This window comes from Syzygium oleosum, unplaced genomic scaffold, assembly GCF_021117445.2.
Source record: "Syzygium oleosum isolate NSW1041296 unplaced genomic scaffold, Sole_v2.1 Sole_v2.23, whole genome shotgun sequence".
NCBI lineage: Eukaryota > Viridiplantae > Streptophyta > Magnoliopsida > Myrtales > Myrtaceae > Syzygium > Syzygium oleosum.
In genome coordinates, this window is record NW_026607507.1 from 4,394,468 (window position 1) to 4,422,371 (window position 27,904).

A 27,904-nucleotide genomic window follows, 5' to 3' on the forward strand; every position below is an offset into this window, starting at 1 on the left:
TTGTGTATGGCTCGGGAAGAGTGGATGGCTTTGTATCTACATGGGATTTGTGTGAATTAGATGTATTACTTCAAGATATTGCCAGTATGCAATCTGGGAGGAACTGTATATATGATCATTCTCAATAGAATATCAATGAAAGACTCCCCGTTGTTTCCAAGAGATTTCAAGATCAACCCTTTGAAAATTCTTTACTTTGATTTGATTTCTGTTTACTAGTTCTATGAATTCTCATTCTCTAGGAATACCATAGTCAGTTTGCTTTCCAGACTCCCTGATCTATATCTAAAATATGTGAACTTTGAACGTCTATTGCTATATCATGCTTGAGCATGAAAACCATTCCCATGTGATCTTAGTTTTTTTATCTGAATTATTCTGGCTAAGGTTCTCGCTTTCATGTCACCTCAACAAGTTCGAATGAAGAGACGATTCCCCAATGCAACTTATTATTGCTACCTTCACAACCTGCGATACCTATAAACTGCGATTTTTTCTGATAGAAGATGATTTATTTAGTATGCAGAGTGAGTTATTAACTGCTTCTAGCTAAGACACAATCATCCAAACGGGCATATATTGATTATCGTTCACATTTCCAGATGATTATTCAAGCCAATATAGATATATATACATATCGTAGAAGGGCTATTAATCGATAGAACTAACAAACCTACGGGGAGTAGATTAGCTGTTCTCTATAGGATACAAGGTGACTCATCAGACTAAACAGACCAATTTTCTAAATTTAGTATAAAAAAACCGGGGAAAATAACCATTCATCCTGTAAAAGCCAGGATTCGATATTGTTGTCGGTGATAAATGGTTCAGTCCAGAACCTCCCGCTAGACTCTGCAATATATGTGTCGTGAGACACTTCGCACTCCGTGTTTGAGAAGTCCGCGATTTCCGTGCACGTGGATAGTGATGTCTCGCTGGAGCTTGAAGACAAATGGAGGGACGCAAACCCTTCTTTGATCTGATGAGTCATAGGGCAATTTATAGGAAGGTCGAGGATATTGTTTGGAGTCGTCTCGGATATATTCTTTGGTCCAACTTCATGATCACATGAATGATTGATGGTCGCTTCTTGTGGAGATGCTGATGATGTATTTTGGCTTGAGCGCTTCTTTAAGTTGGTGTGCCAGTGATTCTTGACTTCATTGTCCGTTCTTCCTGGTAACTTAGATGCAATAGCTGACCATCTGTAAAATATTTCATGTACAAATATAACATTAGATATTCTCCTTCCCGGTTGAAATGTGTCATTGTTTTCTTAGGAAATGTAATTGCATTTTCTTCAACCGAGATCATTTCGCGAATGCTAGTCAATCAAAAAATTTGCGAAGACCGGAGTAGGAAATTTATGTGGTCAGGTATCATTCTCTCTTTTTCGTGATCATGACTCATGTGTATTTGAAATGTGAGACAACAAATGATACATGATCTCATATGCTTTGGTATACTAATTGCGCTTTAGGAACATTTTGTATGATCGAAGCACTCCACAATTAACTCAGAAGAAGAAGAAGAATCCTAACTCCACGTTCTTCAGCTTGTTGAAGAACTTATGCCTCTTCCAATAAGTATTGCATCACACTTTTTAGGTTTCATCTAGTCATTACTGGGTTCCAAAAATGAGAAACTCAGGAAATTCTAAGAAGGATAATACTCAGTTGGGTTTTTCCTGCTGTTTTTGTTCCACCATCCATAAATATTTTGTTATCATCGTATGTTCTCACATCACGGTCCTTCTCGCATGCATCAAGAAAACAAGGAACTCCGGATAGATCATGAAGAAGCTGTTTGTTTTATTAATCGAGCCTTTCTCCCTACAGGAACTTCACACACTCGCAGCGAAGTATATGACATTAATCTTCTTTTTTTCAAGTATATATTACATTATTCATGTGACGTATTCTATGTTTCAAGTTGAGTTTTGTTTTAAAGTGGCTAGAATTCTAGAAGATATAACTCACTTGTTCCCAAGCAATGCTTGTAGTCTAACGATGGTATCTTCTTCTTCCTTGGTATAGTTCCCTCTCTTGATATCTGGCCTTAGGTAATTCATCCATCTGAGTCTGCAACTTTTTCCACATCTTGATAACCCTGCAAATTTGAAGGGGAAAGAAAGAAATCTAAACTATAAGCTGCTAAAACATGCATATGTGATTAAGAGTAAGAACTCAACTTATTTATAACTTCATCCTCTTTTTGTAGAGCTTCTCTTTGCCACGGCTATTGTATCAATCGTGAGAATAGAGAGAAAGGAGATCTGTGGATACTTTTGCCTTCTTTTCGCTATAATAAATCTGCGAGCATATATGCTTGAATCCAATATAGAAATCATACTTCTTCTCCCCTACTTTTAAGGAGGGGAAAAAGAAATTATTCAAGAGATTTTGCGTTAACCTTAAAACCTAAAGAAGCACTTGAAGATTAGAAATTAGCACTTTTCTCCCTTGAACCTTAAAAGTTATAGAAGACTATCAATTTTAGCGAGGATAGTAATTTCTCCATCGGAAATTCTACAGCTTGGCAAGTAGAAAGAGCTTATTTCAAAGTTTCCAGGTTCTTGTGTTTTTTTCTTTTCTTCGAGAAAGAGGAGCTGGAAAACCTTCAACTGGTTTTGAGAAGAAGATTCGTAAGATCACAAATTTCATTGTTGTGCACATGTTACTTAAACCGACACTTGATGATTTGAAAACTGATCGAACGATCATAGATAAGTCTAACCTGCATACTTGGGGAGCTTGCGCCAATTCCAGAAGCCATATTGGCTCACATAATCCTTCAGCTTCTTGTCTTCCTCAGGAGTCCATGTTCCCTTCTTCATCCCATTCTTGTCTCGCCCTGGTGTCCTCGCCATCTCTCTCTCTCTCTCTCTCTCTCTCTCTCTCTCTCTCTCTCTCAGTGTGTGCGTGTGTTTACTATGAAGAACAATCTTTCTACCTTTTTAAGCATCGAATGGGTTGAAAGTCTGGCGGTATTTATGTAAATCTCTCTGTAACTCCGAAAAGACGTAAAACGTGTAAAACGTGTTCCACACATTGGTACAGCATCGGTCTTGTCTTTTCACGGCAAGAGTAATTACAATTACTTTATGTTGTCTTTATTTTTAAATTTAATCATCGTGGAGCTGCTTCTTCTTTATGGGGTGGGCCCAATTTTTTGGAGCAAACACTCGGCGTAAAAGGCAAGGGAAATATTAAAGTATTTGCCTTGTCGACCCCAGATGAAGATTCAGCACCAGCAGCGAGAGAGCATCAGACGATTATCTTTATGCCTTCAAGTTAGGCCATGCATGGGATTCACGATGGTATAAGCATCTGCTTGTCAACTTGCGCGTTTGTAATATTCTATAAATCCTGTCATGTTGCCAAGTACGCAAGCTAGGTGCCGTATGTGTAAGGCGTAGAGTATATTCTGAAACGTGATGTTAGACGCGTATTCAATTATAAGCTCACTTGCATATACGTAAGTTCAAATTTTGAAGACAATGATAGGGCAGAAAATACACAGTGGAATTTTATATGGTGCTTGATCAATTCGTGCGCCTTCTCGCGAATTCTTGAAAGCAAGATAGCATTTCAAAGCCCGTCGACTAAACAAGAAAAAGATACATGAACACAAGAAGCTATACAGCGTGGTTTAATAGTTATTAACGTATTAGATCTTATGCAAATGTACAAGTATAGAATGAGTCCATATGATATTTCGTTTTCACATTTACGGAGAATTCGGGGGCTCACTAGCTATCTTCTAAATTTGTCTTCCAATGCAAGTTGATTGACTTGAGATAGGACTCCTCTTATGTGCCCTTTCTCTAAGGGACGAAAGTCTACGAGAATATTCCTTTCTTCGTGTTATGCCATCGTTCCGGTAAAATAATAACTACATATTAAAAGCTTCGGCGAATAGGATTTGAGTATTTTTAGTTGTCCCTATGGATGCTCGTCACGAGTCAATGGGCCCATGAGATTATCGCTTGCATCTCATTAGCCAGTTGATTATATTTGTCGCGCCCTCTTTCACCTAAATTTAAAAACGATTATCACTAAACTTCTTTTTAATGAACAAGGACCAACTTGCGACATGGTGGTCGGTCCATGTATCCCTGGAGCCTATGTGCAAAGAAGGGGAAAATATTAACAAATCCTCTCTCCATTGTCTACAACAGCTAATGTTGCCTATAAACAAGTACTGAGTGCTTTCAATTACAACTTCAAGAAATATAAATTATCGGGTGATTCTTCTAACGATTGGACCAGACTTGGATCTTCAGCTTCGTTCAGTAACCGCGGCGATAAAACCTGCGTGGAAAAGAGGGCATCGCTCGAAAAATAGTCGAAGCCATCGGCATATCGCAGGTGACAAACTAAGGAAATTATTGACGCGACTCGACTCGTAATTTCGACGGAAAACCAATGGGGTCATCCATATCGCTTGACTTCGTCCAGGTCGGGCACGTGCATCGCCAGCCAAAGACGTATACTTCTCCAGGAACCCATCAGCGTTATTGCAAGAGACAAGAACTTCAAGATCAAGATGCTCGAGAGAGAGAGAGAGAGAGAGAGAGAGAGAGAGAGAGAGAGGGAGAGAGGGGCCAGAGGTTCGAAGGTTCATGCATTCACATTCGCGGAAGTCTTGGGTCTCATCCTTTTGCAAGTGCACAGGGCAGACGAAAGGGATGATGGAGGCATTACGAACGATTGCGGAACCATTGGATCCCGCTTATGACACGTCGGGTCCATCCATGTGTACAAGGTTTGATTCCTTCCGCTTTCTAGGTAGACCAGGTTGTCTGGTATTAATTTAGGCTACGTTTATTTTACGGAAAATGAATAATTTGAAAAATATCTCTCTAAGACTTGATCGTTTGTAATGCTTGCAAAAATGGGGAAAATTGCCCCAAAAGTCCTCAACCTATTGCATTTTTGCCGATTCAGTCCTAAAACTTTTCACGTTTTGCCAATTGAGTTCATCCGGTCAATTTTGATCGGAAATTTCTAACTCGGACGCCGGCTGTCCTACGTGGCACGGCTGATGCTGACGTGTACATTTTTAATTAATATTTTAATAACTTTTTTGAATTTTTTATGATTTTTTCCCTTTTCTTAACTGTTTTTTTCCGGGGCTTCGGACGATGGTTGCAATGCCCTTGCCGGCCACTAGGCGAGGGTCTCACAGCCCTCGCTGTGGCCAGGCAAGTGCTTGGCGGCCCTTGCTGGCCCCAGGTGAGGGCTTGCACACCCTCGCTTTGGCTAGTGATCCCCGTCGACCCTCGCCTGTGGCTGGCAAGGCCATCCCTCCAAACAAAAAAAAAAGTAAAGAAAAGGGAAAAAAAGAAAAAAATCGATAAAATTCAAAAAATTATTAAAATAATATTAAAAATGTCCACGTCAGTGCCGTTCGTGCCACGTAGGATGGCTGGCTTCTTCGTTAGCAATTTTTTGCCAATTTTGGCTGGATGAACTCAATTGGAAAATTATCAAAAGGTTTAAGACTGAATTGACATAAGGACCTTTTGGACAATTTTCCCAGAACGAATGAACGAAAGATCTTTTCTTTGTCCACAAAAATGTTTAGACGTAAATTATTGTCGATAGTGAAAATATTTTATATTGACTAATAATTTCAAGAGATATAAGCAATTATTTTTAGTAAAATATTTTTGAAGTCATTTATTTTTTGCGAAACAAATGGAGTCTGTTGAACTTTACTTTCACACGAGCGATCATTTTTAGATTATTTAGTGGGATCTTTTTTCCCTTGTTTTGAAATTCCATTCATGTGTCCGTGTGGAAATAGTCAAAAATCGGTTTTGGATGATTAAAAAGTGATTTCCCAGGGCAAAAGACGCACCGTTCGCCTTTACTTTGAATTCGGAGTCAGTCCTCCTGAATCAATTCTATATAACAATCTTAATCTTTATAGTACTAATGTTACTTGAGAATGAGATGAGAACGCCTTGGTCAACCAAATCTCAAGAGTAGTTATCTGGTAAGTACTTGCACATAAGTTATTGTCAACAACTGCCTTTATGTTAATCTTGAGCTTTCTGGAGCACTTATTATATAAAAAAAACCGTTCGCGTAAAATAAGGAAAATAATTATGCTATAACCACCTTTTTCATTCTTGAAAAGATCATTTATTGTATCTTACAAAATCTTTATTCGCAATGGAACAAGTTCATCAACCACCAAGATGACTATCGGGTCATTTATCTTTCGCAAGGTCACGAGTGTGATTCTCGTTGTGAGTGAATCCCTGCATATACTTTGTATGGAGAGACCCTACCGTTAGCATTTTGGAGGGGTTATGTTCATGGGCTTGCTAACCTTGGACCTTTAGGGGGAATAGAAACCCTTGGACCTTTGGGTGTCAGTGATGCAGAGTACTTATGACTTAAACCGAACTTTCCGTAATAAGCTTGTGGACGTGAGCAAACCCTAAACGACTCAAACTGCTTTACCTAGTTGAATCATATATTATGTATCGAGACTTCCTAGCTACTAGCATCTTGGTGGGGTTACGGTGATGGGCTCACCAATCTTGGACATTCGGGTCTAGATGGTGTTGAAGAGCTATGATTCGAACTGAATATTTTATAATAGGTGTGCGACCCTTTACGGTAAACAACCAATGAAGATCATTAGCACCGGTCGTCCCGCCCATCCTTTAACCTAGTCTTGCAAGATGTGACTAATTTTGTTCTTTTAAGACTAGCGTTGCCTTTTAAGATTTCAATGAAATTGATCCATTGAACATTGCCAGAAAAGATAATCACGGGTTCTAATCAACATCAAGATCATATGACGAATCCTCCATATAAGAGGGTTGAACTTGCTGCTAAGTGCTCCCCGACATTCAAATCCATCGCCACTGGGTTCAATTTAGCCTTGAAAGCAACCTCTCGAGGAACCAGAAGGCAAGAGATGGACGGTGCCTTCGCAAAACCAATCAGCTTTGCTCGTCCATAACAAAATTCCAGTCGGAGCCAACGAGATGGCTCCAAAAGATGCTTGTCAGGCAAGCATACTAACCCCCCCGTTAATGTCCTAGAGAAATAAATAACATGGCTGGTCCCTCTTCCGAGGCGAAAGCAGGTCAACTCAATGTCAAGCTCACAATGCAATGAGAAAACGAACGTTTGAAAGCATTGACTAATCAAACATGGGGCTCGCATCAAATCTTAATGACTCTCCAACGCATCTAGCGTTTGTATTATTTAATACATTGCATTCAACTAGAAGGAAGACGCGTAGCTTTCGTTGCGGGAAATTTATAAAAAAAGTTCTAAATCTATTGCACTCATGTCAATTCAATCATAAACATTTTTATATTATGCTAATTGAGTTCATTCGGCCAATTTCAATAAAAAAATGCTGACATGGCGATCTAGTCAACGCTAATCATCTTAGATGATGTCAATTCTAATTTTTTTTTGAATTTTTTTCCCTTTTTTGTTTTTTTTCTTTCCTTTTTGTTGGTGGCAATCTCAAGCAATGGTCAGCCATTGGCGATGGCCGGAGAGGGCTCGGCGAGGTTGCCCTCGCCAGATTGAGCGAGGGATCAGGCGAGGGTCGCCCTCGCCCTACCCCGTCGAGGTCACCCTTGACGGCCACTGGCGAGGGTCGGCCTCGCTTGGGCGAGGGTCACCTCATCCGTGGATGGGAAGGGTGGCCTCGGCTAGAGTCGGCGAGGGCTGGGATGCCCTCCCCTAGTGTTGGGCGAGGGGCGGTTGGCGATCCTCGCCAACACTTGGTAAAGAAAAAAGGTAAAGAAAAGAAGAGAAAAGATAAAAGGAAAAACAAACCAAAGAATTTATTAAAAAAATGTCAACGTTAGCATCAACCTTATCATATGGGATAGTCGATGTCAACATCAGTAATTTTCGGTCAAAATTGACCGGATGGATTGAATTAGCAAAACATAAAAAGTTTTGTGACTCAATTAGCACAATTGAATGTTTATGATTGAATTGGCACATATATAATAGGTTTATGATTTTTTTTGATAATTTTCCCCTTTCATTGCCTTGCGTCGATCCGCTTTGGATAAGCTAATCAACGATTTACCCGGCGACGGCAGGCGTCATTTTCTTCGTTCCGATCGAGCGATCCGACTCCGTTTCAGCTCAACGTGCTCATCGGTCTTCACGACCACCGTGAAACGTTTTGTCATCGATTAATCGCTTATAGAAATGAACTGTGATGTCGGGAGAGCGTCGTGAAAAACGGTCACGGAAAACACCTGCATGTCTCCATGCACGCGCTAGATGCCTCCTGCACCAGTCGTTTGGTCCCAAATCCTGGGCAGAAAAGGTCTTTCTTTATAACTTTGCCCACAGTTGGTTCTCTTCAAGTCAACTTAATTACTTTAAGCCAAGTCAAGCTCGAGTAAACTATCACATATTCAATTTCACGTTCGACTCCACCTTTTTATTTCATGACAAAAAATTCCCCGTTCACATAGTAAGCTCACATTATTATTTCTGGAGAGCGTGGGTCTTGGCATTTGAATGAAAAATGGGTAAATTTCACGCGCTTTAACGTCGTCCGGACTCTGTTGACTATCCTGAATTGACCTGTCCTATTTCCACTTTCCTCCATGCATGTCTTTATAAGGCATGATTCACGCCTGATGTCGTACTCTTCATTTTTTCTTTTTTCTTTTTTCCCCCATTTTTTTGACCACCCTGCGGTAAAAATTTCCACTCGAGTCAATTCATATTTCCTCTCCAAAAGATAAAAAAAAAAGTAAAATTAAATAGGAACAAGAAGCAAGACTTCTCGATGATGATGCCTATTAGAATTCTTAGCCAATTTCCATGATCTTATCTAGAAGTTGAAAATTTGGCAACAAATACGGGAAATGCACGGAATTTTGTACCTTGATAATTTTCAATATTTCGTTAATGTAGTCCCCTCAGTGCTTGGAACATTACTGTGGCGGCTTGATAGCTAGACTTGACTATGAAATGTTGGTCGGTGCTAATGATAGTTTAGGTCAAGCTGGACCCTATTTCTGTGGAAACTCTCTTTTGTTTTTGTTCTTTTCCGAAGGAAGTTGAAGACCAGACAGGTGAACCTGACATTCTTCTTCGTGCAAGTTCCTATTTTCCAGTTTTTGGCCTAACCCTCGCGTTTGAATGTTGCTTTTCTTATTTATTATTTAAGCTGTTTTAATCTTGGAGAAATTTCTTCACATCATCTTTGCCTTCATGTATCATCACTTTCAAGTGACCACTAGACTTGCAGCTCGGATTCGATTTCGTTTTCAATCCGGTTTATCAAGTTGGGGAATTTGATGTGGCCCAAAATTGAAAGAAACCTTTTGTTGAATTTGTTGGAAAATATGCTCATCCGAATTGAAAACGAAAGGAAACTTTACCTTCAAACGGGATGAACAACGAAATCAGACTTTGAGACGTGATATCACTTTCTTGAAGGAATTATTTGCCCCACGAAGTTGCTAATGGTCAGACTTTAACTCATCCGAATTGTAGAAGAAATGAAACTTTAAACTTTAAACAGGATGAACAACGAAGTCAGATTTTAAGGCGTGATATCACTTTTTTTAAGGAATTATTTGCCCCACGAAGTTGCTAATAGTCACCGGAAAATTTCCTCCAGGATACAACAAAGTCTCAATTGAGAATACGGAATAACAATTTCGGTATATCTCCAGGGTCTCTCTAGGAAAATAATTAAAAAGAATGGCTGCAGTTTTTCTTAATGAAAAAAGTATCTAAAAATCCGAATGAAGAGATTTAATATTCAACTATATAAAAACTGACTCACTAATCACATCCTTTCGAACAAAGGCGTCCCTTCATCGAAAGATGTATAGTGAATTGGTACGAAATCAAAAGTCACGTTGGAAAAAAATATATGAAAATTCGGAATAAAATAATAATAAAATAAAAGAATAATATTTTTAATTATTATTATTTTTTAATCATTTTTATTAATTCGATTTTTATAAATTCCGAAATTTTTTTTTGAACAAATACAACCTTTCAATGTTGAAGGAGTTATGTCCGAAAAGATATAACCTTCTAAAGGTGAAGTAGTTATGTCCGAAGGGACACAATTCTTCCAAAGGTTGTAAGAACGCCTAATAACCGTTAGGCTAAATAATAAATTTCAAAATTAATTAATAAAAAATAACCGCAACTCTATTGCGAACAGTCAGATTCAATAGGATAAAATCGTTATTTTATAATAATAAATTCGAAATTTAATAAATAAAAATAATAAACGAGGATTAGTGCTAATTATCATCCGCGAGCGCACTAAGTGCGCCTAATAATCGCGCACCCGCACGCAGGTATTGAGAAGTCTAGTCTATACCCCATTATCTTCACTTTAATAAGGAAGAAGAAACTCACACATATACAGTGGCTCACATTCTCAAAACTTTCCTATGTGGGACAAAGGAAAAATGTACTATTTTGTTTGTTTTACAAACAAACAATCAACAGAACTGAAAGAGATTCAGTGACCTTCGATGAAAGTTTAGCAAAAATTAAGTTTTGCATCATGGAGGCGGGGCTATTTGGGTGGTGTTATTCACCTACTTCTAACTTGTCTTTGTGGCTCTACTTATAAATTTTCAAACTGAAAACAAAAATCACTTCAAATACGAAAATTTTCGAAAAGTTACATATGATTCTACATCTCCGTGTTTGGATATTTTGAAAGGTTTGAGTGTTTTTGTGACAACAATCGGTATTAGTCGTAACGAAACACGGATGTCGTTGCCGGCCCGTTTCAAAGTGCGTTGTTTAAATCTTATTAATCTGTGGTAATAAAAAAATATTTCTCTGTCCTTGGACCGTCGTAGGCTCCATTTAGGATTATGGGCCAATGTATTAGATTAAACAGAATCTAAGCGTGGCCCCATGTAATAGGCACAGTCGGCTCGTAACGTTGAGCCTGATTTAGCAAAATCATTGGCTTTTAAAACGAAAGTACATGATTCTGTCACTTATTTTATACAATAGAATAGGTGATATAAGTAAAAATAGAGAAAGGGTTTTCAGCTCACTAGTTAGGAAACGGTAAAAGTGAATGCGGGTAAATTGCTATATTTCACTTCTTAAAAGAAGCTACATTGATACAACCCATAAATCGAAATCTTTGGTTATAGATCAAAATTATTCGTGTGGTCGTCAAAGCTGGTGAAATGGCATTTTGCAATTCATATTTCATGGCCCCGTGGAGAATGGGTAACTTGTTTGGCAACAAAATGGGCCAAAATGGGTTAACAAAAAAGAACACTTAGTAAAAGGGCCATTGTCGCGACCTTACCTTGGATGCACCTCCTAGAAATTTAGCTAATGGATTATTAAGTCTAGACTTAAGTCGAGCTCTCCTAAGTTCATACCAATTCGCAACTTAAGGTTTAAATTGTTAGCTCATTTCAATTAAGAGTTGCCATTGATTTATTTTTTGGTGGATCAATTAAAAATCCAAGAAAAGTGTTGTAAGATTTACTTTACTCCCTATGAACCAGTGATTATGGATTCGGGGACTTGATTACGCTAGATTATTTTAACGCAATTTCGGTGCCTTTTCTCTTTTATTTCCAGAAATATTTTGCAGGCCGCTTAGATCAATTTTAACCTATCCACTAACATATGAGGTGATCATGCGAGTGCACAATCAATGAAATTAACACTCAAATAACAAAGCAAGCAAATTGCAAGAAAGAAATTGGACGCACCAAAACAATAAAATATTTTTGGGGTTTTCTCCTATCTTGAAATAAAGTCTTATTTACATGACATGCGATTTCCTAACATTCAAACAATATGACATGCATATGATATTTTTGGGTGTTTTTTTAGGGTCGCGCTTTTTCCACTCCCTCTCTGGCTAAAACACTCATTAATATAATAATCTGACTATATTGCCCTTTGTGGGTCTCACTTTTTAGCATTTCTCCTCTGACAATGTTTTAAGAAAGTGTTGTCACATTTTTTCTTGTCGTGTGCCTTTTCTTTTATTAATTTCATATTTTTTCATTATGGGTCCCATATTTGCTCTCCTTGTCTTCTTCCTTCTCTACGTTTTCTCTAATGTAATTACTCACAACAATAGAAAGGTAGAGAAATGGAGACTTCCATGCCTGTGTAGACGAAGACAACTAAACTGATCCTCATGACCCACGACGGTACCTTCTCGATCCACCTGAGTGAAGGTTCTGCGCCACATGTCTTACAGTAGCAAGAGGATGGTGTTCGCAGAAAGTGGCGCATATCGGTGAGGCATGAGGAGGTTGTGCACTCTGCATTTGATGAGCCTGGCGAAGGTGGAGTAGTTCGCGCCAATGAGGAGGAGGAGCTAGGAAGGGTGATGGGGAGACTGAGGGCGGCCTTGAGGCATGCTCTCTGCAATCCATTCTGGAATTCGATATTTTATTTCCTAATTTGAATTAATGTGATCTTGAGTGTTTTAGGCATTATCTGATTGGATCTTATAGGCTAAAAAAGGTTAAATATAATCACTAATTTGAGCCGTGAGATGACGGGTCATCCCTTTGCTTATCTTTAAATTTCTCTTTGAGCTGGGTAAGTGTTTCATTAAGATTGCGATATCCGTTAATTTAAGACTCGGGACGACGGATTTTTTTTTGGATATCGTAATCTTTTGTTTGCATTTTGGTGGATATCTTGGACGATTTTTACTATGTTTGAAATTTTGAGTAGATAGAATTGCCAATTTTAATAAATGAAAAAAATCTTTTGCACGTTTAGAATTTATTTAGTTAGACTTATCTTCGAGATTAATTTGCATGTTAGGGTAATAACTATTTAATTAAGATAAGTTTCCGAACTGAATTAGGATTTAATCTAGATTATTTCCTAGTTTGAATAGGATAACTTTTCAAGTCGGGTAGTTAATTTTCATTAATCATTTATTTCGAATATTAACAATAAAAAAAGGGTGGCACCTTTTCCACTGCTTCTTTAAATTAGACATTCAATTTTTTTGTGTTTTGATCATATTATCTCTTGTTGGGCCCACCATTTATGGTACACCCCATAAAAGTCATCTTTTTACTATTATTTGGTCAACTGTTTTTTTTTTCTTTTTTTCCCCTGCGGGTCCACTTTCCTTCTTCTTTTTTTTCTTTCCTTGCCATTGATGTCTCACTTCTCCTCTCTTTCAAATTGTCTCTCTATTTTCTCTCTCCCACTCCTTCTTCCACAAATCTCTCTTGCATTTGCAAATTCCAAAAGAACTGCTTACTTTAACAATCCGCATCGACAAAAAAAAAAGAAAAAGCAATCTGCGCCCTTCGCTATTAGAGGTACGGCTCTGGCGAAAGCTTGTTTTTTTTTTTTTGCCTTTTTAGTTTTATTGGTCTCGAATCATGCTCATACGGATTGCTATTGAGTGTTTCTTGATATCTTTTCTTAAAAGTGAATTTGAGTTTTGCGTCATGGAAATACTTGATCTTGTGTTTCAATTTTGCGTTTAGAGCGTAGCGTGCATCACAACGGTGTTTGTGAATTAATTGTGAAGTTGCTTTATAGTATGTAGCATCCTTGCATCTTATAAACTTTTTCTCCCTCTGGGTTCAGTTTCTTACTATCGTTTCCATAAGTTCTTTATCATTAGTTTTGGGACGCTTTTGTAGCTTCTCATTAATGTACTTGTGGGAAATAATGATGTCGGATATGCTTACTATGGTTGTTTGATCTCAGGGGGGAATTGGGGGATTGGCGGTGCTAATGAAAGTATTGAGGATGATGGGGTTGACATCATAGATAGAAAACAGAGGATGATGGGGTTTGTGGAAGAAGGAGGAGTGGGAGGTGCAGAAAGAAGAGAATGGCTTGCAAGATAGAAAACGGAGAGACTATTTGCAAAAGCGAAGAACTGACACTACAAAAAATAAGGATTTTGCCACGAAAATTAGCCACGAAAAATTTTTCGTCGCAATTTTGCGACGACTTTTGCCACGAAAACTAAATTCGTCGCAAATTAGCAACGAAAAATTTTTCATGGCAAATTTGCGACGAAAAAATTATTCGCGGCAAATTTGCGACGAAAAATTATTCGTGTAAATTTGCCACTAATTTTGCCACGAATTTCAAAAAAAGCATTTATTCTAATATGTCGCGACCGAACTCCCGAGCCCTCTTTTATCGAACATGCAAAAAAGGGGGGCTCGCCTGGTACGTGCTAAGTCTAGGTTCGGGACTTAACTCGGGCTCTCCCAAGCCCATACCATATCGCGACTTAGGGTTTAAGTTTTTAACATGCAAGTGGTTTATATCAAGGAGTCGCCGCTAATCAATTTGGGGTGGGTCAATTAGAAACCCAAATAGAGTGATGGGAGAATCACCCTATTCCTGCGAACCAGAGATTAACTGAATTCGGGGACTTGGTTACACTAGTTGGATAACTAATGCCCTTTCGGTACCTTTTTACCCTGTTCATTTTTTAAAACATTTATCAGGCAGTTTGGATTGATTTTAGGACCTTTCTCCTAACATGTGAGGTGATCAAGTGAGTGCATAATCAGAAACGATTAGCAGTCAGGAACATAACAATTCATGCAGCCTAAGGTTCTAACCTTAACTAAGTCAGATGACATTCAAAACACAACAACTCATGCGATTGTATTAAAAACATGCATAATAATACAGCGATAATAAAAACTAACATGTAAAATATTACCGCGCAATTCTCGGGCTTGTCTAATTTAAACAAGACAAAAATATGCATAATAATACTACGATAAATTAAACACTTAGATATAACATAATAAAAAAAAAGATTTTTTTAAAAAAAAAATTTTTTCGAAAAATAAAATAACAAAATAATAATAATACAGAAGAAAAAAAAAATTTTAATTTTTTTTTAAATTTTTTTTTTAAAATAAAATAAAAATATAATATTAACCGGGTCGGTTCGGATCTGAAACGGTCGGAACCGACCCGGGTCAACGGATCCGACCCGGGCGTTGACCCGGGTCGGATCTGTTAATCTGGGTCGGTCGGAACCGACCCGAGTCAACGGATCCGACCCGGGCGTTGACCTGGGTCGGATCTGTTGATTCGGGTCGAATCCGACCCGAACATACAGACCCGCGGGGAGGCGCCGGCGGAGCCAAAAATGGCCGTCCGCCGGCCGACCCAGACCGGTACCGCCCCCCAAACCTGCTTCCTGGTTGAACGCCGAGCTTCACCACTTACCTGGACTCACCGTCCGGCCACCTGTTCGCCGGCCGGCGACCAAAACGAAACCAGCCTCACTGAGGCATTTCGTCAAACAGTTGACGCGTGTGCCAAAAAACTGAGGTGTTTTGCCCTCCTCCGACGAACCGGTCGGTTCCGGCGGCTACGGCTGGTTCTCAACTGAGACTAGGGATTGGGACCGGCGATGGCATGGACCGGGAATCACGCGACACGGCCGGCGTGAATCCCGGCTCGACCGTGTCAAAAAACAGAGCAGGACAGGGAGTCTCGGCCGGGGGAAAGCTCACCGGTGATGGCTCGTCGAGGCAGCTTTCTGGCTATTCCGTGGGCGACGGCGATATTGCTGGTTGTCCTTCCTGCTACGGCGTGGCCTCGGTTTGCTCCCTCTCTCTCTCTCTATTCTCTCTCTTGTCTCTCTCAGTCTCTCTCTCCTCTGTTTCTCAATGAAAATGGCCGACCGAGACTCTCTCTCTCTCTCTCTGTGTCGCCGCCGTCGGCTCGGCGACGGGGATGGATGGCTGAGGCGCGGTGGCCGCCGGAAGAGCTCTCAGTTTCTTCTGTTTCGCTCCGCCTCTCTCTTTCTCTCCCGTTTCTCTCTATATCTCAAAACGGCCGACCGTGGCTCTCTCTCTCTCTCTCTCTCTCTCTCTCTCTCTCTCTCTCTCTCTCTCTCTCTCTCTCTCTCTCTCTCTCTCTCTCTCTCTCTCTCTCTCTCTCGTTTTTATAAGCGAACGACGGCGTCCCCCGGCTTCGTCACGTCTGCAATGACGACGCCCTGCACCGGCCTACCTGCCCCGCGACTTTCGCGGCCATGGCAGCCTGGGCAAGTGCAGAGTAGAGCGTGAGGGGGGCCGGTGTGCAGAGACTCGGGCGTAGAGGGAGAGAGAGCCCGGGAAATGGGGAAGACGGGACTGGCCTTAATGGCCAGTCCCTGTGGCGTGCTCGCCTGGGCCTCCTCTGACCGGATGACGACGATGAGGAGCGGCGCCGCCGAGCATCACGCTTCGGTCGCGCACAGGGGAGAACAGGGGAGGAGAGAGCGACCGGCGCAGGGGGAAGGAAGGAAGGAAGAAGGGCTGGGCCGAGCCAGGCCCAGCTGCGGGGGGAAAAGAAGAAAAGAAAAGGAAAGCGGGCCGGGCCCGCGCGAAGGGAAAAAAGAAAAGAAAAAGGGGCCGGGCCCGGGGGAAAAAGGAAAAAAGAAATGGGTCGGGTCAGCCCAGCTCCGACCCGGCCCGACTCGAATTTTTTTTTTTTTAATTAATCTTCTCTAATAGACCCTATAAATGCAAAATGTGCCTAATTTCTATATGCAATGCATTTAAATTGAAATATTTTTGTTTTAGGAATTAAAGGAAATTAACTCCTAAATTTTGTGTAATTAATTTTTGGGGATATTAAAAATAGGTGTCAACATAATATGTTCGAAATTCATTGCAAAATTTGTGGCAAATTTGCCACGAATTTTAAAAAAGGGCCTTTATTCTACTATGTTTGATTTTCGTGGCAAAATTCGTGGCAAAATTGCCACGAATTTTAAAAAAAGCATTTATTCTAATATGTTCGAAATTCGTGGCAAATTTGCCACGAATTTCAAAAAAAGCATTTATTCTAATATGTTCGAAATTCGTGGCAAATTTGCCACGAATTTTGCCACGAATTTCCAAAAAAGCATTTATTCTAATATGTTCGAAATTCGTTGCAAAATTCGTGGCAATTTGCCACGAATTTTGCAACGAATTTCAAAAAAAGGAATTTATTCTACTATGTTTGATTTTCGTGGCAAATTTGCCACGAATTTCAAAAAAGGCATTTATTCTAATATGTTCGAAATTCGTTGCAAAATTCGTGGCAAATTTGCCATGAATTTTACCATGAAAAATCAAATTAAGCCGGTATGCCAGAAACTTGATTTTTCGTGGCAAAATTTGTGGCAAATTTGCCACGAATTTCGTACATATTAGAATAAATGCCTTTTTTTTGAAATTTGTGGCAAATTTGCCACTAAATTTGCCACAAATTTAAAAAAAACGCGACATTTATTCTAATATGTTCGAAATTCATGGCAAAATTCGGGGCAAATTTGCCACGAAAAATCAAATTAAGCCGGGTATGCCGGAAACTTGATTTTCGTGGCAAAATTCGTGGCAAATTTGCCACGAATTTTGCCACGAATTTCAAAAAAAGCATTTTTTCTAATATGTTCGAAATTCGTTGCAAAATTCGTGGCAAATTTGCCAACGAATTTTGCGACGAAAAATCAAATTAAGCCGGGGATGCAGGAAACTTGATTTTCGTGGCAAAATTCGTGGCAAATTTGCCACGAATTTTGCCACGAAAATAAAAAAAAGGCATTTATTCTAATATGTTCGAAATTTGTGGCAAATTTGCCACGAATTTAAAAAAAAAACATTTTTCCTAATATGTTCGAAATTTTTTGTAAAATTCGTGGCAAATTTGCCAACGAATTTTGCGACGAAAAATCAAATTAAGCCGGGGATGCACAAAACTTGATTTTCGTAGCAAAATTCGTGGCAAATTTGCCACGAATTTAAAAAAAGGGCATTTATTCTACTATGTTTGATTTTTGTGGCAAAATTTGGGGCAAATTTGCCACGAATTTTGCCACGAAAAATCAAATTAAGCCGATAAGCCGGAAACTTGATTTTTCGTGGCAAAATTAGTGACAAATTTGCCACGAATTTCAAAAAAAGGCAGTTATTCTAATATGTTCGAAATTCGTGGCAAATTTGCCATGAAAAATCAAATTAAGCCGGGTATGCCGGAAACTTGATTTTCATGGAAAAATTCGTGGCAAATTTGCCACCAATTTTTCCATGAATGTCGAACATATTAGAATAAATGCATTTTTTTGAAATTCGTGGCAAATTTGCCACGAATTTTACCACGAAAATCAAACATAGTAGAATAAATGCCTTTTTTTGAAATTTGTGGCAAAATTCGTGGCAAATTTGCCACGAATTTTGCCACAAAAATAGAACATATTAGAATAAATGCCGCGAGACTTTATTTTCATGGCAAATAGTACTAGAATAAATACCTTTTTTTGAAATTCATGGCAAATTTGCCACAAATTTAAAAAAAAAGCCGGCAAACAATTACCAATTTAAAAAATAAAAAAAGTTTGCGACGAATTTTTTTTTCGTGGCTAATTTGTGACGAAAAATTATTGGTGGCTAATTTGCGAAGGATTTAGCCACGAATTCGATATTACCAATTTAAAAAATAAAAAAATTTTGCGACGAATTATTTTTCGTGGTAATTAGCGACGGATTTATCGATGAATTTGACATTACCAATTTAGAAAATTTGTGACAAAAAAAAATCTGTGGCTAATTAGCGACGGATTTTGCGACAAATTTGACATTAACAATTTAGAAAATAAAAAAAATTTTGCTACGAATTATTTTCCGTGGCTAATTAGCGACGAACAAAAAAGGTCGTCGCAAAATTACATATTAATTATAAGATTCCAGAAGCCGAAATAATAAAAGATAATACTTCTTATAAAACTTCATTCCTTTTATAGGACTTATACAACCTTTTCAAATTATCATTTTAGGGACTTATAGGGACTCCTTTTATAGGACTTATACAACCTTTTAAAATTACTAATGATGGTATCGAGACCAAATTTTTAAAAAAGGAAAATAATTTTTAATATTATAAGCAAACCACAAACCAAGAACTTAAGTACACTTCAGGAACAATCCGTTTCTGAAATAAATTGTATTATCCAAAATAAGAAAACCACCTTCAATATTTAAAAGAAGACCTTGAGCATAAAAGAATTGAGCAAAATTTTTCTGATTCTACTATTAAGAAAATAATTGCTAATCTTGAAATTTGCATAAAAAGTTCTATATGTTCGACACTTCCTAATGCTTTTTGGTCTAAAAAATATCATATAGTTGATTTACCGTATGAATCTTAATTTTTTGAAAAAGAAATCCCGACCAAGGCAAGACCTTCCTAAATGAATCAGGAAGTCATGAATTTTTGTCAAAATGAAATCCAAGAACTTCTTGATAAAAATCTCATTAGAAAGGGCCAATCACCTTGGAGTTGCTCTGTTTTCTATGTAAACAAAAATACTAAATTAGAAAGAGGAGTTCCAATATCGGTAATCAACTATAAACCTTTAAATACAGCTCTGAAATGGATAAGATATCCAATTCCTAATAAAAAAGACTTATTGAATAGATTACACAATTCAAAATTATTTTATAAATTTGATATGAAATCAGGATTTTGGCAAATACAAATCAATGAAAAGGACAGATATAAAACTGCCTTCACTGTCATGAGACATCAATGGTGGATCCCACAAGGGATAGTATGGTCAAAATACAAAAAAAAAGAGAATTTAAGCCCTATATAAATACTAAATAATGTGTGAGATTGTGAGTAACCTTTTAAAAGAGTGGGTCATGTTCAAGAATTATTCTGGCTAAGGTCTCGCTTTCACCTCAACAAGTTCGAATGGAGAGACAATTCCCCAACGCAACTTATTATTGCTACCTTCACAACCTGCAGTACCTATGAACTGAGATTTTTTCTGATAGAAGATGATTTACTTAGTATGCAGAATGAGTTATTAACTGCTTCTAGCTAAGACACAATCATCCAAACGGGCATATATTGGTTATAATTCACATTTTCTAGATGATTATTCAAGCCAATATAGATATATATTCACCACATAGAAAGGTTACTAAATCGATAGAACTAACAAACGTATGGAAAAAGTCCTTTGTTAAAGGATAGATGAAAATATAGCCCTTATTTTTCCTCCTTTATTAGAAGTGTTGCGCCATAAGTGAAGGAGAAAGCTTCATCATGTTCATGTGACTGACTTATTGAACGATGATTGATCCAAAATCAAATGGGTTTCGTCCTAGAATCTAACTCGATATGTCTCACTCAGTTGTGGGAGTTGGATAGGAACGGATTTTCATTCTTGTTGGACCACAGAGCTGTACGATGTTGCCGTGATGGAAAATGTCATGTTCTTCACCACGAAACAAAACCGCCAGACTAGTCCCTCGGCACCACTGGCGTCCCACTTGCTCAATCCGAGCTTCGTTTCTTTCACTAGCTAATCCATTTTGGTGTAGCTAACTTCGTCTGTAAAATGTATTATTATCGACGAGGATTGAGTTGACAAACATGGTAGAAGACGTAGAAGAAGATACGTTATGATCCGATCCTGAATATTTATTTCAGATGCGTGTAGATCAGTCATCAAAATCCAGTAGGAATAATACCCAGATGCTGTTCCGGCGTCTTTGTCAATGTCTTAGCGAAACATGACGGAAGAACGTAGTAATCAAACCTGGTCAAACTAGCACTATCCTTCTAGAAAGAGTGCACGAAAGTATGCACAAGTCCCCCGTCACGTCCACGTTAATGAATGATACACTTTGGGTTATGATAGAATTTTCATTCTCCGCTATGGCTCTATTTATTTCGTCGAAAATAAATGATTTATAAAATATTTTCTTAAAAATAATTATTTAATCGTTTGAAATAATTAGTCAATGTAGAATATCTTCATTATCGACAACAATTTATATCTATATATTTTCGTGAATAATGAAAATATTTTTCGTTTGTTTATTTTTGTAAGTGATACAATCTATCATTTTTAGAAAAATATTTTTTAAAATTATTTATTTTTCGTGAAACAAACGGAACTTATGATTGAATATTAGTAGCTAGTCTCCGTTGACCTAATATTTTATCTACAGTAATACATCAGATTAGGTACTCGAGCAATCCATTTCCAGAACCTGCCGTTTTCCAGTCTTCTAGCATAAATTAGTTGCTATTCGCCACACTCTTTCCCAGTAATGAGATTATTAATTATCGAATACAAAAACACAAAATGATCATTGTTAAGTCCGCAATAAATATAGGTCGTAAATTTCAATCAAACCAATTCTTACATCCGGTTTGGAAGCCGAAGGAAAATATTATGTGGACTCAGCCTATGTCTACCAACATGATCATAGCAATTGAATGTGTGGTCCAAATAGATTAAGGCGTGTGTTTGTTTCACAGAAAACTCGATTTTAAAATAATTGGTTATATCGCTTTAAAATATTAATCAACGGAAAATGTTTCATCGTTGACAACAATTTATTCCTAAGTATTTTCGCGGGTGATGAAAATATTTTGCATTCATTCATTTTTGTAAGGGATATAAGTAATCATTTTTTGGAATCTGTTTTTCAATCTTGAATTTTTTGTAAAACAAACGTATCCTAAGCTTATGTAAAAGAAACTTCTCGAGGCTAAAGCCATGGGTCGAAGGTTTTATTACATACTATTACGAGTCATGACAACATGTTTGAGCTGTTTTATTGGGAAGTAAGTAAAATTATCTACCTTCTAAGTTCCAGAAATCTTTTTAATACCATTATATGCTGACACGGTTATGTAGTGCAAAAAAGTTGAGGATCTTTGTAGTTCTGTTGTGCAAGGCTCGGGAAGAGAGGGTGGCTTAAATGTATCTATATGGATTTCTGTAAATTAGATGTATTACTTAAGATATTGCCAGTATGCAATCTGGGAGGAACTATATGTATGATCATTCTCAATAGAATATCAATGAAAGACTTCCTGTCGTTTCCAAGAGATTTCAAGAACAACCCTTTGAAAATTCTTTACTGTCATTTGATTGCTGTTATATGTTTTACTAGTTTAATGAATTCTCATTCTCCAGGAAGATCATGGTCAGTTTGCTTTCCAGACTCCTTGATCTATATCTAAAATATGTGAACTTTGAACGTCTTTTATTATATCTTGCTTGAGCATGAAAACCATTCCCGTGTGATTTTAGTTTGTTATCTGAATTCTGGCTAAGTTCTCGCTTTCATGTCACCTCAACAAGTTCAAATGGTGCGACGATTCCCCAACGCAACTTATTATTGCTACCTTCACAACCTGTGATACCTATGAACTGAGATTTTTTCCGATAGAAGATGATTTGCATAGTTTGCAGAATGAGTTATTAACTGCCTCTAGCTAAGACACAATCATCCAAACGGGCATATATTGGTTATAATTCACATTTCCAGATGATTATTCAAGCCAATATAGATATATATATATATATATATATTCACCTCACAGAAAGGTTAATACACTGATAGAAATAACAAACCTACGGAGAACTTATTAGCTGTTCTTTATAGGCACATAAGGTGACTCAGCAGTCTAAACAGACCAATTTTCTCAATTAATAGAAAAAATCATGGGAAAATAACCATTCATCCTGCAAAAACCAGGATTCGAAATTGTTGTCGGTGATAAATGGTTCAGTCCAGAACCTCCCGCTAGACTCTGCAATATATGTGGTGCGAGATGCTTCGTACTCTGTGTTTGAGAAGTCCGCAACTTCCGTGCACATGGATAGTGAAGTCTTGCTCAAGCTCGAAGACAAATGGAGGGACGCAAACCCTTCTACGATCTGATGAGTCGCAGGGCAATTTATAGGAAGGTCGAGGATATTGTTTGGAGTCGTCTCGGATATATTCTTAGGTCCAACTTCATGTTCACATGAATGATTTTCTGAGATGGTTGCTTCTTGCGGAGATGCTGATGCTGATGATGATGTATTTTGACTCGAGCGCTTCTTCAAGTTGGTGTGCCAGTAATTCTTGACTTCATTGTCTGTTCTTCCTGGTAACTGAGATGCAATAGCTGACCATCTGTAGATTATTGTATGTACAAATAGAACATTAGATACTCCTCTTCCTGGTTGAAATGTGTTATTGTTTTCTCAGGAAATGTAATTGCATTTTCTTCAACCCAGATCAATTCGCGAATGCTAGTCAATCAGAAAATTTGCAAAGACCGGAGTAGGAAATTTATGTGGTCAGGTATCATTCTCTCTCTTTTTCGTGATCATGACTCATGTCTATTTGAAAAGTGGAGACAACAGATGATACATGATCTCATATGCTTTGCTATCCTAATTGCGCTTTAGGAATATTTTGTATGACAATCGAAGCATTCCACAATTAACTCAGAAGAAGGAGAATCCTAACTCCATGTTCTTCAGCTTGTTAAAGAATTTATGCTTCTTCCAATTAGTATTGCATCGCGCTTTTTAGGTTTCATCAACTCATTTCTCTGTCCCAAAAACGAGAAACTCGGGAAATTCTGACAAGGATAATACTCGGTTGGGTTTTTCCTTCCTTTTTTGTTCCACCATCGGTAAATATTGTGTTATCATCTTATGTTCTCACATCAAGGCCCTTCTCGCATGCATCAAGAAAACAATGAGCTCCGGATAGATAATGAAGAAGCTGTTTGTTTTATTAATGAAGCCTTTCTCCCTAGAGGAACTTCACACACTCGCAGGGAAGTATATGACATTAATCTTCTTTTTTCAAGTACATATTACATTATTCATGTGAAGTTTTCTTTGTTTCAAGTTGGGTTTTGTTTTAGAGTAGCTAGCATGCTAGAAGATATAACTTACTTGTTCCCGAGCAATCCTTGGAGTCTGGTGATGATTCCTTCTTCTTCCTTGGTATAATTCCCTCTCTTGATATCTGGCCTTAGGTAATTCATCCATCTGAGTCTACAACTTTTTCCACATCTTGATAACCCTGCAAATTTGTAGGGGAAAGAAAGAATCTAAACTATAAGCTGCTACAACATGCATATGTAATTAAGAGTAAGAACTCAACTTATTTATAACTTCATCCTCTTTTTGTAGAGCTTCTCTTTGCCACGGCTATTGTATCAATCGCGAGAATAGAGAGAAAGGAGATCTGCGGATACTTTTGCCTTCTTTTCGCTATAATAAGACTGTGAGCATATAAGCTTGAATCCAAAATAGAAATGGTACTTCTTCTCCTACTTCTAAGGAGGGAAAAAAGAAATTATTCAAGAGATTTTGCGTTAACCTTAAAACCTAAAGAAGCACTTGAAGATTAGAAATTATCACTTTTCTCCCTTGAACCTTAAAAATTATAGAAGACTATCGATTTAGTAGCGAGAATTGTAATTTCTCCATTTACAGATAAAAAAGGAAATTCTACAGCTTGGCAAGTAGAAAGAGCTTATTTCAAGGTTTCCAGGTTCTTGTTTTTTTTTCTTTTCTTCGAGAAAGAGGAGCTGGAAAACCTTCAACTGGTTCTGAGAAGAAGATCCATAAGATCACAAATTTCATTCCTGTGCACATGTTACTTAAAACGACACTTGATGATTTGAAAACATATCGAACGATTATAGATAATTCTACCTGCATACTTGGGGAGTTTGTGCCAATTCCAGTTGCCATATTGGCTCACGTAGGCCCTCAGCTTCTTGTCTTCCTCAAGAGTCCATGTTCCTTTCTTCATCCCATTCTTGTCTCGCCCTGGTGTCCTTGCCATCTCTCTCTCTCTCTCTCTCTCTCTCTCTCTCTCTCTCTCTCTCTCTCTCTCTCTCTCTCTCTCTCTCTCTCTCTGTACTAGGAAGAATAATTTTTCTACCTTTTTAAGCGTCGAAAGGGTTTGAAGTCGGGCGGTATTTATAGAAACCTTTTCTTGACTCCGAGAAAGACGTTAGACGTGAGGAAAATTATCAAAAAAGTCCTAAATCTATTGTACTTGTGCTAATTCAGTCATAAAACTTTTTTATTTACCAATTGAGTCTTAAACTTTTTAGATTTGTGCCAATTCAGTTCATCCGGCCAATTTTGGCCAGAAATCACTGACATGGACGACAGCTATCCTACGTGGCACGACTGGCACTGACGTGGATATTTTTAAATAATATTGTAATAATTATTTCAATTATTTATTTATTTTCATTTTCCTTTTTTCTTTCTCTTTCTTTTCTTTTCTTTTTCCTCTAGCTAGCCGGTGAGGGTCAACCTCGCCGTCGCTGGGCGAGGCCAATGGCTGACAAGGTCGACCTCGACGGACCTCGGTGACTGGCTAGAGGAAGATGAAAAGAAAAGAAAGAGAAAGAAAAAAGGAAAATGAAAATAAATAAATAATTGAAATAATTATTACAATATTATTAAAAAAAATTATTTAGAAATGTCTATGTCAGTGCCGACAGCGCCACATAGGACGGCCAGTGTCCATGTCAGCGATTTCCAATCAAAATTAGTTTGATGAACTAAATTGGTACAAATACAAAATATTTAGGACTCAATTAGTAAAAAAAAAATTTATGATTAAATTGGTACAATTATAATATATTTTGGACTTTTTTGGTATTCTCCTCCTAAACGTGTTCCACACGACTAGTACAGCGTCGGGCTTGTCTTTTCTTGGTAAGATAGCCATCCTTACTTTATGTTTTTTTCACTTTTAAATTTAATAATTGTAGAGCTGCTTCCTTTTTTATGGGTCTGACAAATTTTTTAAGCAAACACTTGGCATTAAAAACAAGGGAACTATTAAAGTATTTGCCTTGTCTACCCCAGATGAGGATTCGGTTCCAGCAGTGAGAGAGAATCAAACGATTATCTTTATGCCTTCAAGTTAGGCCATGCATGGGACTCACGATGGTATAAGCATCTACCTTATCAACTTGTTCAAGTTGAAATTGTAACTTGTGTGTGGTAATATTATATAAAGGGAAAATGACACAAACGGTCCCTGAACTTTGATTCAATGTGTAATTTGATCCCTGAACTTTTAATTTATTCAATGTAGTCCATGAACTTTAACCTAATGTTCAATATGGTCCCTGAACTTTTGATATATGTTCAATATAATCCCTGAACTTTATAAAAATGTTCAATGTAGTTCTTCCATTAATTCAAATTCAGATACTATATTGTATATTTTCATATAGTTCAGGAACTAAATTGAACATATACCAAAAGTTCAGGGACCGCATTGAACATTAGGCTAAAGTTCATGGACTACATTGAACAAATTAAAAGTTCATGGATCAAATTACACATTGAGCCAAAGTTCAGAGACTGTTCGTGTCGTTATCCCTTCTATAAATCCTGCGCCAAGTACGCTGACTAGGTGCTGCACATGTAAGGCGTAGAGTATATTCTGAAACGTGATGTTAAAAGGGTATTCAATTACAAGCTCACTTCATATACATAAGTACAAACTTTGAAGACTATGATAGGGCAAAAAAATACACAGTGGTATGGTGCATAATCAATTTGTGTGCCTTCTCGCAAATTCTTGAAGCAAGATAGCATTGTGAAGCCCGTAGACAAACAAGAAATTATACAATTCGATGGTAGTTATGTAGAGATACACAAACACGAGAAGCTATATTGTGTGGTCTGATAGACTAAGTCAACTTCATATCAAAAAACAATGATTAACATATTAGATCTTATACAAATGCACAAGTATAGAAAGAAGGAAAAAGTGTCTGAAAAGTCCTAAACATATTACATTAATGCCAATTTAGTCCGAAACCCTTTTTTTTGTACCAATTTAGTGATAAATTTTTTGACATAGTGTCAATTCAGTCTTTCCAGCTAATTTTGGTCGGATATTGCTGACGTAGATGTCGGCCATATGTGGCACTGCCGGCGATGATGTGGACAATTTTTAATAATATTTTAATATTTTTTTCAATTTTCTAATTTTTTTTAAATTTCTTCTACCTTTTTGCCGGTGACCGGCCATCGGCCACAGGCGATGGCCGGCCGAGCTAGCCTCGCCTAGCGACGTTGTTGTCACTCGCCACAGGTGAGGGTCAGCCGACGGCGACCTCGCCCAGGCGAAGCTAGCCCGGCCGGCCATCGCTTGCGGCCAATCACCGGAAAAAAGTAGAAGAAAGGGAAAAAATAAAATAAAGAAAAGAAAAAAAGAATAGATCATAAAAAATAATTTATAAAGTCAAAAAATATTATTAAAAATTGTCCACGTTAGCACAGGCGGTGTCACGTCAGCCATCCGGCATCTACATTAGCAATATCCAGCCAAAATTAGCTGGAAGGACTGAATTGGCATTATAGCAAAAGGTTTAGGACTAAATTGGTATCAAAAAAAGATTTAGGACTAAATTAGCACAAATGAAATATGTTTAGATTTTTTCTAACACTTTTCCCATAAAATGAATTTATATGATATATTTCTTTTCATAGATATAGAGAATCCGGGCGTTTGCTAGCTATCTCCTAAATTTTTCTTCCAATGCAAGTTGATTGACTCCGGATAAGACTCTTCTATCAAGCCCTATCTGGAGGAGTGGAAGTTAAAGAGCGTACTCCTCTCTTCATGTTATGTCATTGCTCTACCAAAATGACGCGACGTATGTATACTAAAAGCCAGGACGAATTAGATTTGAGTCTTCTTAGTTGTCCCTATGCATGCTCGTCATGAGTCAACGGGTCCACGAGATCATCGATCACACTTCAATAGCCAATTGATCATATTTCCTGCACCCTCCTTTACTCAAAATAAGAACGGTTATCGCTACACTTCTTTTTGATGAACACGGACCAACTTACAACATGGTGGTCGGTCCATGTATCCATGGAGGCTATGTGCAAAGAAGGGGGAAAATATAAACAAATCCTCTCTAAAAACCATGTCTATAACAGCTAATATTACCTATAAACAAGTATTGACTGCTTTCAATTACAACCCCAAGGAAAATAAAATACTGGGTGGTTCATCTGACGATTGGACCAGACTTGGATCTTCAGCTTCGTTCGTCTTTGTACAGCAACC

At 37.9% G+C, this 27,904-nt stretch overlaps 2 protein-coding genes across 2 annotated transcripts; both read right to left on the reverse strand.

The window, feature by feature from the left end:
- Positions 1-566: 566 nt before the first annotated feature.
- On the reverse strand, positions 567-2,894 carry LOC115682272 (transcription factor WER-like). The gene is made up of 3 exons (XM_030606441.2): positions 2,737-2,894; positions 1,980-2,109; positions 567-1,205 (listed from the first exon to the last, which is right to left on the reverse strand). Exons 1-3 carry the CDS (start codon positions 2,867-2,869, stop codon positions 749-751), a joined length of 720 nt encoding a protein of 239 aa, XP_030462301.1. The 5' UTR covers positions 2,870-2,894; the 3' UTR covers positions 567-748.
- A 19,588-nt stretch (positions 2,895-22,482) lies between these two features.
- Positions 22,483-24,631, reverse strand: LOC115682315 (transcription factor WER-like). Its single transcript, XM_030606501.2, has 3 exons — positions 24,499-24,631; positions 23,731-23,860; positions 22,483-22,954 (listed from the first exon to the last, which is right to left on the reverse strand). Exons 1-3 carry the CDS (start codon positions 24,629-24,631, stop codon positions 22,483-22,485), a joined length of 735 nt encoding a protein of 244 aa, XP_030462361.2.
- Between the last annotated feature and the right edge of the window lie 3,273 nt (positions 24,632-27,904).